Source organism: Choloepus didactylus, chromosome 20 (assembly GCF_015220235.1).
Source record: "Choloepus didactylus isolate mChoDid1 chromosome 20, mChoDid1.pri, whole genome shotgun sequence".
NCBI lineage: Eukaryota > Metazoa > Chordata > Mammalia > Pilosa > Megalonychidae > Choloepus > Choloepus didactylus.
The window spans coordinates 59,799,939-59,821,662 of record NC_051326.1 but is presented as its reverse complement, the minus strand read 5'-3'; the positions used below and the strand labels follow the sequence as shown (position 1 = coordinate 59,821,662).

General features: G+C 45.9%; 1 protein-coding gene across 1 annotated transcript in view; it reads left to right on the top strand.

The window, feature by feature from the left end:
• NOL10 (nucleolar protein 10) overlaps positions 1-6,946 on the top strand; it is a 208,409-nt gene extending 201,463 nt beyond the window's left edge. Inside the window, exon 21 of the mRNA XM_037813078.1 lies at positions 4,924-6,946. Coding sequence (XP_037669006.1) covers positions 4,924-5,043 — 120 coding nt within the window. The 3' untranslated portion in view covers positions 5,044-6,946. The remainder of the gene's footprint in view (positions 1-4,923) is intronic.
• The last annotated feature ends 14,778 nt before the right edge of the window (positions 6,947-21,724 follow it).

Sequence of the window (21,724 nt, the reverse complement as noted above, 5' to 3'; positions counted from 1 at the left end):
TGAGAACTCCCTCTGCTCATTTGAATGAGGAGGCTACTTTGCAATAATATGAAAGTACAATTCTTCTGCCAGCTTTTTTTTTTTGGATTGAAAGGTACTAAGTTGAATATTAGTTTATAATTTGTGGCAAAATGAAAATAAGATAGCTTTGAAATGATATTTTTTGCTAAAAACAGAGGAAGTACTAAGAAGTACTTACAGTGGCATTGTAGTGGTTTTGAACTGTTTTGGGGCATGCATCAGTTAATGTCTATTTGTCACCTAACAAAATTTTTTAATTGTTAAAGCTCACTTTTATTTAAAAATACTTAGGCACTTGGGTATTTGTTTACAGAAATCTTGTTTTCTTTTAAATATTAGGTACGATAGATTCAGATAAAATCCTGAGTTTTTGCAGTATTAATTTTATGTGAAGTTGAATAATGGCAAAACTGGGATTAGTTCCCAAATGTTTAACATCCTTTAATTCAGCCCCTCCTCACATCTTTTGCAGGGAGCTGCTAATACAGTTGTGCTAGTTTACATTTACCCCGTCCCTTCTCTGTGGCTGGGTCTCTGTGTAGTGCAGTGAAAAGGCCAGGGACAGTAGCATGGAGGAGAAGGAAAGGAACACTTGGAAAGGAGTTAGTTGGACTGTAGATCATCACGAATCAGTCACATGGTGGCAGCAATCTTTTAGATGGTAATGATAATCCTTTATCTGGATGGGGAGTATCTGCAAAGCAATCATTTCTTCTTATAAGCCACCTCAGTAAACTCCTGCCTTTGTTGACAGAGTGTGGCTGAGCTTCCCAAACTGTGCTCCAGGAAATGTAAATAGATACTCCTTAAAAATTGCTTTTGCCATCAAACTAATGTGGAAAACACTTTGGACTGATATCCATATTGAAGACTCATAAAGCAGCTCAACTTTAAAGCTCTAACACACCCGTTTATCTTCAGTTAGCACTTCATTTTCCAGCATTATTTGAACAAGAAGCAGTTTTTTCTAGGATACTTAGTAACATGGAGAAACAAGAAAATATGAAGTAATTGGTGTTTGTTAATTTTACAAGGGTCTTGATGGTATCATGGAATACCTATTCTGTGCCAGGTGCTGCGAATACATAGAACAGACAGATGTGGTCCTTGCCGCCATCATTCTTGGTCTGTTGAGAGAGAGATAGGCAGTGGATAAAACTTCCATACCTATAATTAGATAATTATACCTCTGGTAAGTGCTCCAAAGGAGGAGAGAGGACAGTGAGAATGTTTGGCAAGGGCGCCTACCCGAGACGGAGGAGTTGGGAGAGGATACATGCTATCAGGTTGGGTCTTAAGGACGAGTGAGAGCCCGGTGAAGGGGGCGAGGAGGCCCCCTGCGTATGGTAGGTGGAGGCCAGGTCCTTGCTTGAGGAGGGAGGAAGCCTGCGTGCCCCGGGACCTGCGAGGGAGCCTGTGAGCAGGGAGCAGAGGGAAGAGTGTGTCAGATGGAACTGGAAAGGGAAGTAAGAGCTGAGTTATATGGGGCCTTATAGGTCGACCATGTAATCCTAAGAAGAATGGGAAGTTACTGAAATGTTTTAATAAGCAGGGGACTTAATGGGATTGCATAAAAGAATGTTCTTGTTCATGGGAAGTGTATATGTGAATTATAGTGTATGTTCAAGGGTGTGTGCAGCTAGCTCTCATATGTTCAGAAGACAGAGCAGTAGATGATGGATGATAGGGAGGGAGGGAGGGAAAGAAATAGTGATGTGACAGCATGTTAAAGTTGGTGGATTGGGCTATCGGGGAGGGGGTCAGGGTATGATGGAGTTCTGTGTATGGGGCTAGTGTTGTTTTTGCAACTGTTCCTATAACTTTGAATTTATTTCAAAATTTTAAAAAAAAGTACAAAAAAAAATAAGCAGGGGACTGACATAACATTTTTATTTTTTAAAAATTCTGGCTGTTGTATGGGGCATGAACTGAAGGGGAGGGGAGAGGAGTGAGGAGACCTTAGAAGGCAGCACCTGTAGTGGACTTGGTTAGGAATGAAGACAGCTGGGGTTAGCCTCAGAGGAAGAGCAAAGTAGAGGAATCTGGAATGTATTGTTGAAAGAATATGCAGGGCTGGATTTACTTGGAAAAGGCACTTGAAACAGGAATAATCAGAAAAGGAACTTAAATATTATTCAGGGAGAGGGGAAATTCATCCTTTCTGGATATTAAACATTGCTTTCCTTCCCTCCTGTTCCTTCATTCCCCAACTATTTAGTTTAAAAATATTGAGTAGTACCAGTTGGAGGTGAATATAGAGACTTTCTTCAATGGTAAAATACACATGAATATTTTTAGGTGCATAGAAAACTGTAGATCATAGGTGAGCAGGTTTCATAAGTATTAATCAGTCAGTGATTTTCAAATTTTAAACTTACCCAACTTACCCCCTCCCCCCCATGCTTTCTCAGTCAACTTTTCTGTGCAGCTCCACCTGCCATTTTTTTTTTTCTTGGCTTTACTTTCTGGAGTAATTCTCAAAGCCATCTTTTTTTTTTTTTTTTTTTTCTCTCATGTCTTTTTTTTTTTAATCTTCATTTTATTGAGATATATTCACATACCACGCAGTCATACAAAACAAATCATACATTCGATTATTCACAGTACCATTACATAGTTGTACATTCATCACCTAAATCAATCCCTGACACCTTCATTAGCACACACACAAAAATAACAAGAATAATAATTAAAGTGAAAAAGAGCAATTGAAGTAAAAAAGAACACTGGGTACCTTTGTCTGTTTGTTTGTTTGTTTCCTTCCCCTATTTTTCTACTCATCCATCCATAAACTAGACAAAGTGGAGTGTGGTCCTTATGGCTTTCCCAATCCCATTGTCACCCCTCATAAGCTACATTTTTATACAATTGTCTTCGAGATTCATGGGTTCTGGGTTATAGTTTGATAGTTTCAGGTATCCACCACCAGCTACCCCAGCTCTTCAGAACCTAAAAAGGGTTGTCTAAATTGTGCGTAAGAGTGCCCACCAGAGTGACCTCTCGGCTCCTTTTGGAATCTCTCTGCCACTGAAGCCCATTTCATTTCCTTTCACATCCCCGTTTTGGTTAAGGAGACGTTCTCCATCCCATGATGCCAGGTCCACATTCCTCCCCAGGAGTCATATTCCACGTTGCCAGGGAGATTCACTCCCCTGGGTGTCTGATCCCACGTAGGGGGGAGGGCAGTGATCTCACCTTTCAAGTTGGCTTAGCTCGAGAGAGAGGGCCACATCTGAGCAACAAAGAGGCATTCGGGAGGAGGCTCTTAGGCACAGTTATAGGGAGGCCTAGCCTCTCCTTTGCAGCAACAGTCTTCCCAAGGGTAAAACCTATGGTAGAGGGCTCAACCCATCAAACCACCAGTCCCCTATGTCTGTGGTCATGTTAGCAACTATTGAGGTGGGGTAGGCCAATACCCCTGCATTCTCCACAGGCTCCTCAAGGGGGCTCTACATATTTTTTTCCTTGTTTTTTTTTTTCTGTTTTTAACTTTTTCTCTTTTTTTTAAATCAACTGTATGAAAGAAAAAAATAAAAAAAAAAAAAAAACATACAATGAAAGAACATTTCAAAGAGACCATAACAAGGGAGTAAGAAAAAGACAACTAACCTAAGATAACTGCTTAACTTCCAACATGTTCCTACTTTACCCCAAGAAAGTTACCTAATATAGCAACATTTCTGTGAACTTGTTCCTACTATATCCATCAGAAATTAACAGACCATAGTCATTCCTGGGCATCCCCAGAACGTTAAATAGCTTATCTGTTCTCCTTGGATTATTGTTCCCCCTTCCTTAATTGCTCTCTATTGCTAGTTCCCCTACATTCTACATTATTAACCATTTGTTTTACATTTTTCAAAGTTCACACTAGTGGTAGCATATAATATTTCTCTTTTTGTGCCTGGCTTATTTCGCTCAGCATTATGTCTTCAAGGTTCATCCATGTTGTCGTATGTTTCACGAGATCGTTCCTTCTTACTGCCACGTAGTATTCCATCGTGTGTATATACCACATTTTATTTATCCACTCATCTGTTGAAGGACATTTGGGTTGTTTCCATCTCTTGTCAAAGCCATCTTATATGTTTCTAAAATTGCATAACTCTTACTTTGCCATGGATTTTGTTGATGGTTTCTCTTTGAGGAATTTCTGCTTAAAGTAATGAGCTGATTTAGGGGAGTAGGGAGGAGGGGGGAGGGCACAGGGAGGAGGTGCAGATTTTTCCTGAGCCTGTGAGTGTGGATGCCTACGAAGCAGTCAGCCTGACAGTCTATGTGCTCATTCCAACTGTGAAATACGTGAAGAGTCCCCCAAGCCCTTACCGGTGTTTAATATTAGCAAATCTCTGGCCTTTGAGAGGAATTTGATTTTTGAGAAAAAGTCAAATTCTTTGGAACCAGTTCTGGTAAATGAATACTTAATCAGTCTTGGATAATATGCTTCTAGTACATGTAAACATTTTTTTTTTTAATTTGTTTTAAAGACAGTATGAATAAACTAATGTTCTGGTTTATAAACTGAGTTCTAAAAGTTCTAGACATTTTCTAAGCAATAGCATCTTCGTAAGGTGGCTCTTTTATAGGAAACTTTTACCTTTAAAAATATCCCAGTGGAATTTGTATTGGTTGAAAAAAAAATCAATCTCATACTTTGCAGTTCAGACTGATATGGCTCAGGGGCATTTTCATACACTGAATTTCTGGTTTTAAAGTGGAGATGAAAGTTGGTCTGTCCATGTGCCAGAGGAGACTCGCCGGCCAGACCACAGGGCCCGGGGACCCTTTTTACCCTGCAGCAGGCGGAGGCTGAGGTCATGCTGCTGGCATCCGATGACCACAAGCAATGGCATGTTGGGGTTCTCATTCTCTTTCCCCTCCTCATTGAATTTTCTCTTTTAGTCCGAACAGCAGAAGAAGCAACAGGAGGCTGAGAAACTGCACCGGCAGGAGAGGAAGAAACTGCGTCGCCCAGCTGGCCACCTGAAGTCAAGGCACAGAAGAGGGCGGTTGCTCCACTGAATTTGGAAATGTCCCTGTGGAACACTTGGGGTTCAACTCCTCTGACCTCCAAATGCTGTTTGGAAGGAGCACATCTCCCAAACTGATTATCATTAGGTATATTAAACATAAAGGAGCACACATTTTTAAAATTCCATGTAAATTCTTTATGCATTTACAGAGATAAAGATTTTATAACTTGTTTCTATACCTTATATTGGGCCTTGAAACCAGGCTCACACCAACTGATTATCGTGAGGCCCCAAGCTGCTTTTTTGTAAGTTGTGGCTCTCTACAAACATTCTTTTCCTTCTCCTGGCTTTAATTAAATAAACCATATTGTAAAATGGGTACCATGGGATGAAAGGTTTATCTTATGCTGACAAAGAAGATTAATCATGTTTTGGGAACTTATTTCCCTGCAGTGCCTATTGCCATTCACAGTTAAACTGCCCAGAAATGCCCTTCCTGTTTTACCCAGCATGTGTATACTGGTCACGTCTGGGTCTGTTTATAAGAATGTGATGATAGGTTTGTTTGCTTGTTTTGTGTCCATTTTGGATTTTTTTTTTTTTTTATGTTTTTATACCAAGAAAGTATAATTTAGCGGTAATAACCTAAAACAAGAGATGGTTTATTGGGTATTCTTTTAACGTGGCTCAAGATTAAGCATGGGTTTTTGCTGTTTCTTAAGTGCAAATAGAGCTAAACCTGCTGGAGAAAACATTTATACAAATAAATTCTTTTCATTTGAATAGGCTCTTTGAGAAAGACCCATTCCTTTAGTTAATTTGGGAATTAATTTTGGTTTCCTTAGGTTTTGAGGTATGAAAGCGATTTTGGAGGTGCCCTTATACATTTTGTACATTTCTTTTTATACAATTGTAATAATAACTCTCTGGCCTGCCAGTGAAGAATCTGACTTGAAATACTGTGAGCAAAAAGGCGGAATGGACATTCACATAACCGTGCCGTAGAGCATGTGTCTCTCCTCAGGGGCATCTTGAACCAGGGATTCAAATTCAGTCAGATCTCCTTTTCCCTCTTTCTTGTCTTCCTCCTGTTTCAGCATCCTCCTTATCTCTTTAGGTCTCCAGGTCTCTCTTTTCATACCATCCTCCTTTTTCCCCCAGGCTTATCTCCGCCTGCAGAGGCTGCTTCTGTGCAGACTGGCTTGCTTCACCGGGCAGGGAACAGCTTGGTCATGTCTGCTCTGTGGTCTGTGAGTGGGTCTGATTCCAGAAAAAAAGCATCTGTGGTATATTGTGTGTGAGTGTGTGTGTGGATGGTGGTGTGTGTGTATGTACAGACATGCTAACCAGAAGGAAATGCTTGTTGTTTGAGCAACTGAGCCAGTTTGTGTTGTAGCATCAGAGAGTCCTCAAACTATTTAGTCCCTGGTTACCAGCCACATTCCTCTGTCAGTTTCTTATCCCCTGGACTCATCTTCATTGCCCACCTTTTCCCAAAGGAAGGTGCTTTGGCACTCATGTTGCTTTCTTTCTCTTTTTTCCACTTTGCTTCCTTAAGGGATCGGGAAGGTGGAAGGAATTAGAGATGAGGACTGGAGCTTTTCTGGCTGGTGTTTTTTTCCCCAGGGGCTGGGTGATTATGCTCTTGACCTACTTCCTGAGGAAGGTTTTTCCACACCTATACCTGGCTTTCCCAGCTCTCGCTTCCTCCTTTGAGGCACCTCCTTGTTTTATGGGGAGCCAGTATGCTGCAGTACTGAATTCCATAAGCAGTGCAGAAGGTTGGCAAAGGGAGTCCATTTGGTATGTAAAAAGGGTGCTCTTGGAACACTGGGGAGTCACACTGTTCTAGTTTGCTAATGCTGTGGAATGCAAAATACCAGAGACGGATTGGCTTTCATAAAAGGGGGTTTATTTGGCTACGCAGTTACAGTCTTAAGGCCATAAAGTGTCCAAGGTAACACATCAGTAATCGGGTACCTTCACTGGAGGATGGCCAATGGCATCCGGAAAACCTCTGTTAGCTGGGAAGGCACGTGGCTGGCATCTGCTCCAAAGTTCTGGTTTCAAAATGGCTTTCTCCCAGGACGTTCCTCTCTAGCAAGCTTGCACCTCTTCAAAACGTCACTCACAGCTGCACTGAGTTCCTCCTGTTTGAGTCAGCACGTTTATATGGCTTCACTGATCAAGGCCCACCCTGAATGTGTGGGGCCACGCCTCCATGGAAATATCCCATCAGTTATCATCTACAGTTGGGTGGGACGCATCTCCATGCAAACAACCTAATCCAAACGTTCCAACTTAATCCTCACTATTATGTCTGCCCCACAAGATTGCATCAAAGGATATGGCTTTTTCTGGGGGACATAATACATTCAAACCGGCACACACACCTTGACCAGGTCAAGGGTGGATGGTAGAGATACATTCTGGGCACTTTGGAGGCTGGTGAAATAGAGGAAAGAGCTTGGGCCCTGGAAGCAGACTCACCCTGGGTTGAATCTGAGCTCTGTCACATTCCAATTCTGTATCCTTCGTATTTATTTAACCTTTCTGAGCTGGGTTTCCTCCTATAAAGTGAGCTTAATACTTTGTTTTTGTGAAGATTAAATGAAATACTTACATTAGGGAAAGCACCTAATGGCGCCACGCACTCAAGTACTTAACAAAGCTCATTTCTCTCTAGCCACCTTTCCCCTCACCGCTGTGTACACACACAGCCCTCTGAACTCAACATATTCTTTAATATTGAGTTTTTCAAGCAGAAGTGCCCCTCAGCTTTTGTTCTGAGGATTCCTGACAGGGCAGATGGAGGAATTGCGCTGAATCAGGCATGTTTAAAATATTTGCTTAATAGATACATGAATACTTCTTCCAGACTCCACCATTCCCCCTGGTGGCCCAGGTTTTTGTGGCTGTCGATCCCTTAAAATAGGGTTGAGACCCCTGAAGTACCTGCTGCAGTCTTTGAAGTCTCACATTTCTTTGAATCTCCTATTTAAAAATTGTATGCACATTTTGTGTTCTACTCCACCATCTTTGCTTTTACCTGCTCTAGGAAATGATGTTTCTCCCATGACTCCATGCTGAGAAAGTGCACCCAGGGGTGTTCACGAGCCCGTAGGAGAAGGACAGCCTTAAAGATGGTGGGTGTGGTTTTTACATCAGGGCTACTGGGTTACTACTTCTCCCCTTCTCCACCTCCAGATTCCTTCATTCTCTGATATCCTAGACCGAATGCCTAAATACATATTTTTTCCAACTGTTTAAAATTTTGTTTTCAGAAGTTAGGATAGTGGTTACTTTTGGAGTGAGGGGAATGTGACTGGGGGGTGTCTAATGGGGACTTCTAGGCTCCTGGTTCTACTCCTCTGGCTGGCAGTGGTTTCCTTGGCATGGTCGTCACTTCGTGACCGCCCATGCTGCTCCTACACTTTGCACACCTTTCTGTGTGTGTGTCTTATACTTCAAATAAAAAGTCTTATTGAAAAGGAATTGTTTTTCAAAACAACATGTACCCATTTTAACAAGTCTATTCCTGTCTGCTCCCCCTGAGATAACTACTCACAGAATAAGGTATATTTTTCAGATATTTTTCTGATCTATAAACAATGACACATATTTTTGGTTTGGTGATGCAAATGGGATCATACTATATAAGCTGTACCTTGACATGATTTTTATAACCAATAATGTATCATAGACATTTTTCCTATATCTATTCTGTGTATCTGTCTCCTTCCCTCTTTCCCTACCTCCTTACTTCATTCTTTTGTATAAACCTTAAATCCATTCAAATGCTTCATGGGATATCCTTATGCTAAAAAATTCTTTGCTGTTTATCTGAAATTCAAATTTAACTAAGGGACCTGTGTTTTTATTTGCTAAACCAGCAACCCTAGAAAGAATTTTGGGACCTGTTATAAGACCACCACTCTACCCAGGGGGGAATGAGAGGTGCTGACCTTACATAGACTCATTGGCGGATCATGGCGAGAGAAGGCAGCACACGCGGTGAATTGAGATGGTAGGTAGGTACGGTGAGGGAAGCAGGTGTGCATTTTCTTGCAGTTGCTTCTGTTTTCTCACTGAAGTAAGAAGCAAGACTCGGCCACAGTAAGCTCCTTCCCTCAGAGACAGGAAGTGAAGTGAGCAGCCCGGCCTCTTGGCTCTGCCCCTTACACCACATACTGAACCTCTGTTCTTAAACACCTAGCTCACTCTTGATTCTGAGCCTCCGTGCTGGTTGAGTTATTTTAATATGTCTATGCTGGTCCTTTTTCTCCTTCCTACCCCTGCATCCCCATAATCTTCCTTGGGGGCAATAATCATTGTTTTTTTAGAGTAATAAGACAGGACATAGTATTGAGAAGCCTGGGTTCTGGTTTTTCTTTTCTCCATTTTATTGCCTTCCCAAGTTTCCAAAATTCTACCTCATTTGTTTTCAAATGTTTTTTTACTTTGTCTCACAGTAAGAAATGCATTGAACATGGTGACTCAGAATATATGTGTATCGAAAGTGTTATTAAACCGTACCTTACAGCATGTAAAGCACTTTGGTATTTTTCTGTTCTATCCTGGTCTCGTTCTTTAAAAAAAAATGTCGTCCACACCCGTTAAATTGATATCTGGACTCACTAATGGGCCCAAGCCCTGAGTTGCAAATCAATGCCTACCACCCCAATAGATCTATTGTGTTCTTGCATTCCAGGAACATGTTATCAAAACCCACTGAAATGTGTTCCTCAATCATCTAATTATTGTTGTTCTTTGTAATGGCAGTAAATTATGTGGTGAGATATTTTGTGGAGGCCTCCAAGTGAATTTATTTTTGACTGAACACACACGGGATGAGATTTTTTACTTTTCTTCAAAGCTCTGTCCTCAGCATACATTAAATGCAAAGTAGATTTTACAGTTGTAGTGGTGTTATAAGGAATTTTGTGGATTTTATGGTTTTTAGGTAAACTTTCAGTGCATAAAAAATGTGCCTGCATTTTATTTTTTATTAATTTGATTTTGAAATGATTTTCAAATCTCACTTTACCTGTGTAGCCATAAAGTTGAAACACGAAATCCTGGAATTTATGCTGTCATTTTTTTTAAGCAAATATAGATGATGGCAGTTACGTAACTTCATTTTACTGTTTGTGAAAAAAAGTCTCCATTTTTCATATCCAGTTGAAGACTCATCTCTCTTTTGCATTTGAGAATACTTGATCCAAGATAAATGAATGTGTTGTATCTTAGAGTGACTGAATTCTACCCCAAACTTGTGGAAAAAGACAGCAAGGTGTAGAGTAGGTGGCTTTCTAAATGTATGTATGTATAAATAAATATGGAAAGTAGACATTTGATTATTCCTTCTATATCCCTAAAATGTTTGTAGGTGGCATACATTTTTTTCTTCTCCTTGGGAAAGTATGGAATTGCCTATTATTTGGAGTGTCCTTATATTCAGGCATATGCAGAAGTTTTAGTACACTACACATCTTTTTGAATATGTGGGAAAATTCCAGTCTAATAATTTTTATTCTTGAAATTCATTTTTATTCCCATATAAATTTTCCAAATTATTGATTGCTGGTGATTGCAATATAAAAATCTGGCAGTGACATTTAAATGAACTATTTTGGAGGACTAGAGTGCTGTCCCAACAGCTAACATTCATTTTGAGTATCTACTCAAATGGGAATTTATTAGAAACTGTTGAAGATAGGATGGCCTAGAGCAGCAGTGACACATGTTTGGGAAACAGTCACACCAGCACTTTGTGGCATCCTGGCCTGGCGGTTGTGCTTATGGCTTCTGCAGGTGGGAGGAAACCACCCATATGCTCACTGGTTTTCCTGCCTAGTAGGAGTTCCCATACACACATTTTAATTGAGGAGGAAATTATTCTCTAATGGTCGTCGGTTCAAGAATCTATTTGTGACTATTTTGTAAACCCAGATGGAACTTCAAAGTTGTAGTGCCAAAAGATTTCCTGTTGGAAAGGACACCAGATATTTTTTTTAGTAGCCTTGGGTTTCTTTCAGATGCAGGACAAAATCATGAATCTGAGACTCAGGATTTAAAGGGATCTTGAAGTTCAGCCGGCTGACACAACTGCCTGACTGGATTTCCTCTAGAAGATCCCTTTCAGCTCACTGTCTGGTTTCTGCTAACACACCCCAAATGACAAGAGGCCTTCTCTCCAATTTCAGATGTTCCAGTTGTGTGTTGAAATTTGGGGAATTGGAACCCTCCCCCACGTCCCCTCTCTTCCTCCAGCTATACTGGTTTTGCCTTTCAGGGTCTGCAGAACAGATTGAGTTTCTCTTTGTGGCCCCTCTCCCAGTCTCCATTTCCTCCCTGCACCTTTATTCATTTCCCCATCGTAACCCACCTTCAGTCCCTTCCACTCCACAAGATGGGAAAGTAAGTTCATCTCCTGATCCTGCCAAATCTAAGATAAGATTCTTCTCTAACCTTGCTTGACTTCTTTGTAGCATTTGACACTGTCTCTCCTTTCCTTCTTGAAATACACAATGTCCTTGGCCTCCTCGCCTCTCTCTCCAGGTTTCCTCCTTAGTCCCTGTCGTGGATTGAATTGTGCACCCCAGTTTGAACATGGTCTTGGTCTTGGTCCACATTCTGCTGGGTGCGGACCATTTGTAAATAAGATCTCTTCAAGATGTCACTTCAGTTAAGGCATGGCCCCACTGAATCAGGTTGGGTTTTAATCTGGATTACCAGAGTCCTTTATAGGCAGAGTGAAAGTCAGACGGAGATAGAAAGAAGCCATGGGGAGCAGCCAGAAACTGGAAGTCAACAGAACTGGAGAAAGGAGAAGACACCTCCATGTGCATTGCAACATAGTGGAAAAGCCAAGGAATCCCCCAAATTACTGGCCTGCCAGAAGGTACTCACCCTGGGAGGAAGCAAGCCTTTCAGCCTCTGAAACCGTGAGCCGATACATTCCTGTTGTTAAGCCAACCCAACCCATTGCATGGTTTTATTTTAGCAGCTGAGAAACTAAAGCGGTGTCTCCACCAGCTCCTTATCCTCTGCCACTCCAAATGCTGACATTCTCTGTGATTTCTTCTTTAAGCTTGTCATTCCTGTCTTTAAATAGTACCACCTCTCCTTGGTGTTCCAGAGGCATCTAGTGCATGCACCTTTCACATACGTGTCCTGTGTCCAAAACTCATCAACCCCATCACACCCTCCCACACACATATGTGTTCATTCTTATTGTTGATCCAGTAACCCTAGTCAAAAGTCATGGTTCATGCAACAAATATTTATTAACCACTCTGTGCAAGTGAATAAGCAAAAAATTCTTGCTTTCGTGGTGCTTATATTTTCCTAGAAGGAAACAGCAAGTAAATGATAAACATAGTGAAGTTGGTGAGTGCTGGAGGGGTGCAATGGGGTTCATGAGGGTAACAGAACTGACAGAAGATATGTATATATAATGTAAATATTATGAGATTTTTTAAGGAATTGTCTCATGCAACAGTGGGGAAGGGCAAGTCCAAATTCTGTAGGGTAGGCCACAAGCTGGAAACTCTGATGAAGATTTCTGATGAATTTCCCAGGAGAAGCTGGCTCGTTGAAGTATAGGTGGAGATTCTCCCTCCTGACTGATGAAATCATCACTTCTCTTTTTAAGGCCTTCAGCTGATTGGATGAGACTTCTCTCACTGTTGAAGGCAATCTCCTCAGTTGATAGTAGGTGTAATCCACCAGAGAGGTGACTGACTTACTAATGATTTAAACCCATGAAATATCTTCACAGTAACAGTCCAGTGCTTGTTGGACCAAACAATGGGACACCATAACCTGGCCAGGTAGACACACGAGCTTAACCATCACAAAGGGTAAAAAGAGGAGCTGGAGAAGCGGGAGTTAGGAGGGCTGGAACTGGACATGGTGCTGAATTAAGCAGGCTGGTCTCAGGAGAGGCCTCACTGAGAAGGTAAGATTTGAGAAAAACACTTGAAGGAGGAAGAATATTCCAGGCAGATGCACTAGACCATGCACCAGAAGCCCCGGAGAGCTCTCTAAAAAAGCACGTCACTAGACCCTGCCCTAATCTCTGGTCCAGGAGTCTGGCGGGGTGGGGCATTTGATAGGTTTAGAAACTTGGCGTTGGACAGGTTCACAGATGCTGCTGCTGCTGATCAGGGGGCCCCACTTAGAACCACCTACTGGAGCAAAGGCCCTAAGGGGCCAGGTTCTGTCTGAGGGTCCAAGAAAGAGTCCCGTGGCTGCTGCTGCTGGCATGGAGTGAGTAGAAGGAGAGGAGGAGAAAAGGAGGCAGAGAAGGCCGAGGGGGGAGGTTTTCCGCTCATTAGGGCCTTTGGGCCACCCTAAGGACTTTCTCGTTTACTCTGATAGAATGGGGAGCCATGACAGAGGAGTGAGATGGTCTGATTCAAGGATTTGAAATGGTCTCTCCAGCTGTGGTGTTGAGAATAGACCACAGTGGAGGCATTAGTTTCCCGGGACAGTGCTAACAAATTGCTTCAAACTGGGGGGCTTAAAACAACAGAAATGTATTCTCTCTTAGTCTGCAGGTCGAGGTGTCGGCAGGGCCACCCTCACTCCCTGGGGGAGAGTCCTTGCCTCTTCTAGTTCCTGGTAGCCGTTGGCATTCCTTGGGGCTCCTTGGCTTGTGGCCACATCCCTCTAAACTCTGCCTCAGTTGCAACAGCCCTTCTCACTGTTAGGACACTGAGGGTGCACTTAGGGCCACCTGGAGAATCTGGAGTAATCTCCGCATGTCAAGACCATAACTTAATCACTTCTGCAAAGCCCCTTTGTTCTTATACAGTCATGTTTACAGGTTCCAGGGATTAGGAACTTTTGTTGGCCACAGTTTAGCCTTCTACAGTAGAAAGGGCGGGATCTGGAAATGACTTAGATCCTCCAACTTCATCCTCTACAGCTAATCAGTCTCTAAGTCTTGCACGTTCTCCCTCAAGTAGTGTTGGAACCGCTCTCCTTTCCAGGCCAGGCTCACTGCCTTATTCCAGGCTCGTCTTTCTTGCTTGGACTACTGCAGTAGGCTTTTAGCCAATCTCCCTGCCCCTATCCAAAGATGCTGTCCACACAGCCACAGCTCTCCTGCTTACCCACCACTTATTCCCCAATCCTTGCTGAAGACAGTTCAAATGCCTTTGGCCTGGCATCTTCCCTGCTGCCACATCTCCCTCCACTCCTCCCCTTGCCCCCGGCTCCTCAACCCTGTGCCGTCCTTCCCGGTGAAGCCTGCCCTGGAGCCCTCACCCCACTCTGGTCCACCAGGTGTCCTCCACTCACCCTCATGCTCTAAATGCCCCCTCCTCCATGAAGCCCTCCTCCATCCTCTCTGCCATCCTGAGCTCTCTGTTCACTGGTGGCTCCCAAGAACTGACTGTGGCGAGTACATTCCACAGTTGTTGCTCTCCCCATTTTGCCTGCCGTTACCCATCCACACAGCTGCCTCTCCCCTACCCTGAGCGCCCAGGAAGTGAGCAGACAGAGGCACCTGCCCCAGGTGCTGGCAGGAGAGGGTCTCAGCCCCGGCAGGGCTCCGTGTGTCTCCAGATGTCCCCACCAGACATACACCTCACTTTTCATTCATAAAGGTTTCACTAAAGCTCAGATTCTAGGTTCTTGTAAATAGAACATTAAGAAGATGTATTTTTAGTCAAGCATGATGTGAAATCATGAATTGGTTTTCTCTAATAGCTTTTAGTAAAAGCAACACCTTTCACTCTAATTCTATTTTCCTGTCAATTGTAAGATTTTCTCCGAGGTGGGGCAGGAGCGGCTGGGTGGTGCTTTCTCCGTGCAGACCCCTTGCCCTCCGTAATTCCCACAGCTGCGGCCACCTCTTGTCCCTCTGCACATTCCCCGCACATTCCCCGCAGCCTCCTGGCCCAGCAGCCTTTTCTGCAGACGGCCTGCAACAGAGTCTGGGAGCCCCAAACCACGCCGTGGGAAACCCTAAGCCTTTCATGATGAAGGACTTTGAAAATCCAGGATGGAGTCTGGACCAGCAGACACAGCAGAAGGAAACCAGAGGAGGCCTGGGGCGGGCCCTGGCTTGCTCGTGGCTGAGCCGCCTGTCCGCGGCCAAGTCGCTTAACCCGTCCGTGCCTCAGTGTCTACATCTGTGAAAGGGGTTTAATAGTATCTATCCCCTAACAACTTCAGAAGATGTTTGTGGAGCTTAATGAGGGGGGGTCCATTAAACTCAGAAGAAGAAAGGTGTAAGTAAATACAAAGCGCTATTGTAATTACGTTTCAGGTTCTTTAAGCCAAGTTGCATCTTGTTTTAAGAGGCTTACCATCACCACTGGTTTGTTTGAAAAACAAATGTCTAAAAGGTGTGGCCATAAATCTCACAATAATAGGCAAATTTCATTTTGCTGGTTTCTGTTGTCATTAAGAACCTTATAGCTCCTTACCAATGGTCTTAAATTGCTAGCCAGCTACAACTGCTGATTAGCTTCTCTACATTATTACTTCTCTCGAACACACGGTGGGCACTTAATAAGCAATTTTGAATTAATAAACGCACTGTGCCTGGGTGGTTGTTGGCTGCGTGGAATGGAGGCCGAGTGGTGAGAATAGTATTGGTGAGATTGCTGTTAACCAGACTCTTACCACATGCCAGGCTTTGTTATAAAAGCTCACCCACCCTGGGGTTCAAACCCAGCCCCTCCGCTTACTGGCTCTGTGACTTAAGGCAAAGTTCTTAATCATCGTGGGCCCCAGTCTCCTCATCTGAAAAATAGTAATAATCGTACCTGCCTCACAGTGTTGTTGGGACAGCTGAAAGAGCTTCTGGACGTAGCGTGCCGGAACAGTGCCGGATTCCTGGAAGGGGAGTGGGGGCCTTTGCATCAGTGTTCTCAGTGTATGGGTGAGGGCGGGGGCCTTGCTGCGGTCTGTGAGCACCAGTGCCTCCTCGGGCACCCTCCCTGTGCTCGCAGGCCGGGAACGAAGGACGCAGCCCTGGGCCCAGTCCCAGCTCTCCCACCCCTGACCCTGGTTCAGCTCCTCGCAACTGCTGCCCCCTTCTTTGGTTGCTTGTGAGGATGCCCGGAGCGGGTAGAGATGAAAGCCATCGCCTGTCATCCTCACCCTCTGCTGGGGCCTCCAGGGCTTGGCAGAGCAGTGACGGTGCGGCCACCCACCATGGGCTGGGCAGCACAGCAGAAGATCGGAAGGCAAATCAGACATCATTCTTGTCCCCAGGAAAATGAGAATATTAGGAGAAAAGCTAAACAGGTGAAAAGTTAAGCAGTGCCCTAGGTGTGTATGGTGGAGATCAAGGGAACGCAGGGTCCGTGAGATGCAAGAGCACGATGCAGGAGGCAGTCTAGGAAGGCTTCATGGAGGGGGTGGCTCAAGCTGGCTTTGAAGACTGGGTGGAGCATGGGGATTTGGAGAAGAGTCAAGAGAAGGACAGATTCTGACTGCCCAGTCGGGAAAGCCAGCTGGGCGGCGGCCTGGGGGTTCTCTTTTGTTCCCTGCTCTGCCCTGGTCCCTTCCTAGCATTAAGCTTCAAATCTAGCACCGCCTTCCTCACTCCTGGTGAGAGGTGACCTCGACTCCCACATCACCAGGATAAGACCACTGGGGCCCTCTAAACCTCTCCCCAGTGACGGCCACTTCTTCTCGGGCTCCGCCAACCCCTGGGAACATTGTGCCTTCTTCCCTCCGTATCCCGCTGCTGGCTTTGTCCTTGGAGAGGAGGACCCTTGGCCTCACCTGAAGGCCATTCCCACCCGTCAGAGAACACTGCTTCCAGGGAGCTCTTGTGGCTTGCCCTGACCCTCCTCGGAACCCCTAGAACTGTGTTTATAACTCACCACATCCTGCCTTTTTTTATGGTCATTGTTTACATTGGGGGAAGGCAGGGTCTTTGGCTTCATTTAATGCATCAAAGTTATTCTATTTCCTTGACTATCCTGCAGCGGATTCTCAGCCAAAAATTGATGAATGAGTAAGCGGGTGAGCGTGCAGCCTGCTAAATGATCAGTCCTCTTTCTGGATGTCCTCATGGGTTTTCCTTCCCTGCAGGGCCCAAAACCAAGGAGTGGGGAAGTCTCCATAGGCCTCGCCACTGGCTTTGTCCCTGTCATCTTCTCACCGGGGTCTGCTCTGGGGTGACGTGGGGTTTGGGTTTGTACATCTCCTTTTTTCTACCTGACTGTAAGCTCTCATTCTCTTAATAGTAACTCCTTTTTTGTTCTGGGTGAACGGACATTGTAATTTGTGACATTGAAATTGATTCACACCACACGTCTGTTCCCGCCATCACCAGAATCTGGGCTGCCTTCGGCATGGCTCTCTCCCAGCCTCGCTCTTCCTGCACCTCTCTTAGCCTTTCCTCTCCATTGCTCACAGGCTTCCCCAGGGGGTGTCCTTACTTCAGATGTCTCCTCCCCTCCACCTGGCTGAACACTTTGAAACTTCCAGGTGTGACGTTAGGAGGGATTCTTGTTTATTTCGGGCATTCCATACATTTCCAATCCTATTGATTTCGTGTCTCTTTGGACAGTGACAGGAAAGGGAAAATCAGTCACCAAATAATTTTGTTGTGAACTAAACTGGCTTCTTCTTTGTTCTTGCTCAGATGTTGCTGTTAGGGCACGTAAAAAGTAAGTGTTACCAACGGTTACATTTCATCTGTTCTGTCATAAAGGATTTCTGCTTTCACTTGACCAAATGACACAAGGGGTCTCTTCCTGCTGGATTGTTTGGCATCTGTCTTTCCACAACGGATTTCAATTTGGCTGGTTTTGAACAAATTGTCGTCCCAATAAGTTGGTCAGTATACACCGTATGTTTGACTTGTTCATCAGCGTACCATTTAAAAACAGCAGCCAACAACAGCTTCCAAGGCCATTAATGTGTAGTAATTGGACACCAACGAGGTGTGCCACCCTACCCTGCGCTCTGAAGAGGATACGGACGTATATAACATCATCTGGTGACCTTGAGGTATGGTTGGGTAGCCAAATTAGCACAATCTTTTTTTTTATTATTGCAAGCTTAATAGATTTGAATAAACTTGATCCTTGGGCACCATTGTTCCTGAGAAAAGTGTCTTAAAAGACAGAATAAATTATTTTGCATTTGGAATCTAGGACCTCACTCAGGTCCAGGTCACACTGGTAAATGGCTAATATGTATCCGTTTAACCCCAGCCCAGGTCCAGAGGTTATTAAAATCAAGTACCACGTCAACGTCAGCATTTGTCAGGTTCCAGGATACATTTGGCACCTTCATGGGTTCTGCAGACGTCACCCCAAACAGGCTAGTCAAGTCGGGACGTAGCCGGAAGTCCCCCCATCTGTGGGCCGGCTCATGAAGAGGACTGGGCTTTGGAACTTTCGAAAGGCGGCTGCACCTGTCTCGAAGGCCTGAGGCCACCCATTCTCTCCTCCCCTGGAGGTAAGTCCTGGACTCCCACACCAGGCAAGACCCTTGGCTTCTGCCTCCTGGTCTGGAAGGCAGAGCTCTCTCAGGGGTCCGGAGATCTGACTCTGGCCCTGACTCCACTGGGCTTTGCTGTGCGTGGCCTCAGCTCAGCAGCCTCTGCTCAACCTTCCCCACACGAGCTAGGAGCACAGTGACCCCACCAGCTCCTTAGGAAGAGAAAGAGGCGGGTTGGTGTCTGGACTTCATCTGCTCTGTGATGTGGATATAATAAAACTATCCAGATTCCTTTCTGGCGAAGCTTGTGCAGTCAATCAAAGCAGGAGATCGTTGGGGGAGAAGGTCTGAATCGGAAAAATCTGAAAGTGGCCTGTGAAGGAGGTGCTCTTGGGAGGTAACTTAATGGGAAAACCCAGGCTCTGTGGGATCCCCTTGGAAGTGGACTGGAGAATAAGTGCCACGTACTGTTTCACTCGAAAGAAATCTGTGCCCAGAGCAGGAGGAATGCAAACCACAGAGGGTGCCAGGCTCCATGATGAAAAGCTGGACGGGGAAGCAGGAACCTTCCCGTGGAGGGGCCGGTTGTAGCTGCAGGTGACCTGGGTGAGCGGTGAAGCCTGGTACGCCCCGGGGCCACCAGAAGCACGTGGCTCAGCAGGGGCAAGGAGGGTTGTGGCACCTAAGCTCCACGGTGTCCCCAAGGCCCCACAGGCTTGCCTCACCCAGCAGGCGGTCCATGGCCTCCCCTTTGATGCCGGGGGACCCTGAGGCAGCCACCTTGCCCAGCAGCAGGCATCCCTGCCAGGTGGCCATGGGGGAGCCTCCTGAGGAGCATTTGGAGAGAGCAAGTCCCCTGCAGACGCCTTTGGAAAGGGTGAGACTCCCACACTCTCAAGCCCCGAGGATAAACCATCATCCTATAAGTGACTCTCAGACTGAAATCTAATGAAGTACGCCCTGGGGGTTTTCGGAACTGTTCATCAGAGGAGGAGCACAGGAGCAGCCTCACAGCTCCAGAGAGGGGGCAGCTGGAGGAGGGCTGGGGACAGACGGCCCTGCGGCCACGGTAGTCGATAATATGAATGAAATCATTGGCATCAGGAAGTCAGAGGAAATGAAGCCAGGCAGAGAGGCAGCTTGGTGCAGGGTCGGCAAACATTTCTTAATAAGCTGAGCTAGGTGATGGTGATGGGAGCTGCCCCCACCCCACCAGGTGTTTTAGAAGGCTCAACTTGAAAATCACTGGTACGATGAAAAAAAAAGAAAACACAGAAAAGCCACTTACCCTGTCTGCACCTCAGCGTCCTCAGCTGTGAACTGAGGGTAAGGACACCTACTCCACAGGGTGGCCACGGGAGCCCAGGGCCCCGAGCACCCAGGGATGTGGTTCTCTCGCCTGCTTTCCCTCGGGCCCCTGCTGCTTGCCCCGGGCCAAGCCTCCCTCGCAGCGAGCTCTTGGTCTGTTCTTGTTGAGCCAATGAGCAAACCAGCGTGGGACAGTCCACTGGCTTCAGCCTAATGCACGGAGGCCTCAGCGGAGGTTTCGGACCAGCCACGAGGCCTGTGAGCAGACATTAATAAACTACTGAAACTTCAGATTGGAGGATGAGGCTAAAGATTAAAGAGGATGGCAGAGAACACACCTCTTAATTAATTAACCCAGAGGAAGATCGCGAGGTGTGCTTGTGGGGGAAGCAGGGAGCCAAGGTGCATTCCAGCTCCTTGAGAATGTGAACCAGTGGCTGGCAGTTTTTGCCTTCCGTCTTTGAACAGGAAACGCGCTTTCTGTGCATCGACTGCGAAGGAGAAAGCAAATCCCATCCCAAACCCGAAGGTCTCCCTGGAAGCATGTCCAAGGCATCCGTGCACCTGGAAGCCAGAGCCGCAAAACTCGCCATCCAGAGTGCTCGTTGCATGCCCTGCTTGCTGCTCACAGACCCTCCGTCTCTGAGGGACAGAGGGGCTCCCCGGGACACAGCCAGGCTTGGAGTCCAGCATGCGTGGCCTCTTAGCCTCTCTCCCTGGAGGAGGAGATCCAGAGTCCCCAGGGTGGGGGGCTCTGCCCGTGACAGACACTTGGAACTCAGTTCCGTGTACAAGCTCGAAGACTTTGAACCCACACTTCAAATCAACTGACTAGGGAGAAGTCACAGTTAGAAAGGAATGGATTTGGAAGAATGGGAAAATAAAGATGCGTGAGCTCGAGAACAGAGACAGGAGGGAGAAATTCAGGTGGGTACCGACGTCGCTGGGTGCCAAGATTCAAGCAGGCTGTGCTCAGAGGGCGCTTTATCTAATCCTGACTGCACCCACAAGCTGGTTGTGGATAAGGCCACGGGGGTTCCAGTGGGGGGACACCGCTTGCTAAGCCAGAGGCTGAGCCGGGGCTGGAAGGCAGTGAGGGGAACGGCCAAGCCCCTGCCCGTCCTGCCTGCAGTGGCTGGGGGTGCAGGACTGGCTCGCCCCCACTGAGACTCTTGCAGGGACTGGACGTAGCTCAACTCAGAACCCCAGGAGCTTTGCCTGGCAGAGGCTTCTTGTAGATGAGGGGAAACGGAGGCAGTCACAGGCGATGAGCTGAGCGAGATGAGAATGGACAGAAGGACAAATGCAGGGGAGTGTGGTCAGCCCACCCGGGAGGCGGCCACAGCGGGAGGGTGCACGGGGCGAGGGTCTCCTTGGGAGAGCCCCTCCTCCCAGACAAAGGTGCCTGGATGCCAGGGGTCGGGCATCACGTTATGGTAGAAGTTTCCAGACCCGGGCTTCTCTTTCGCTGGCATTAGCTGGCATTCCTCTTGCCAGAGAAAGGGCAGGGGCGGAGGGGAATCTTTGAAGAGTCATAGAAGAAATTTCTGCTGGAAAATAATTATTTTCCCTCAGGGTTTGGCCTCACGAATAGGGTCATTGACTTTAATGTAGTCAAGTAAAGCACCACATGAAAAAAGAAATCAGCATATTCTCCTTTCTTCAAGGAGAGTTGAGTGTCAGGCACTCCATGTAATTAGATGGGGGTAAAAAAAACCAAACTCAGGATTTGTGGCTAAAGTCAGTTCAACTTGCCCTTAGCCTGGGGAGGGTCCCCACAGGGCCAGGTCCTCAGGTGGCCATGAGGACAGTGCCTGGCATCACCGGAAGGCTCTGTCCACAGCTCCTCACTTTCTGCTATTCTTCAAATTTTATTGTTTCCTCTAAAATCTTAGCTATTCCATTCACATGGCCGGCATCTTTAACCATAAGCCTCCAGTTAACTGCTTTGAGCTCTGGTGGATCACTGGAGATCTGTAGTGTTCCACCATGGCTCGGCT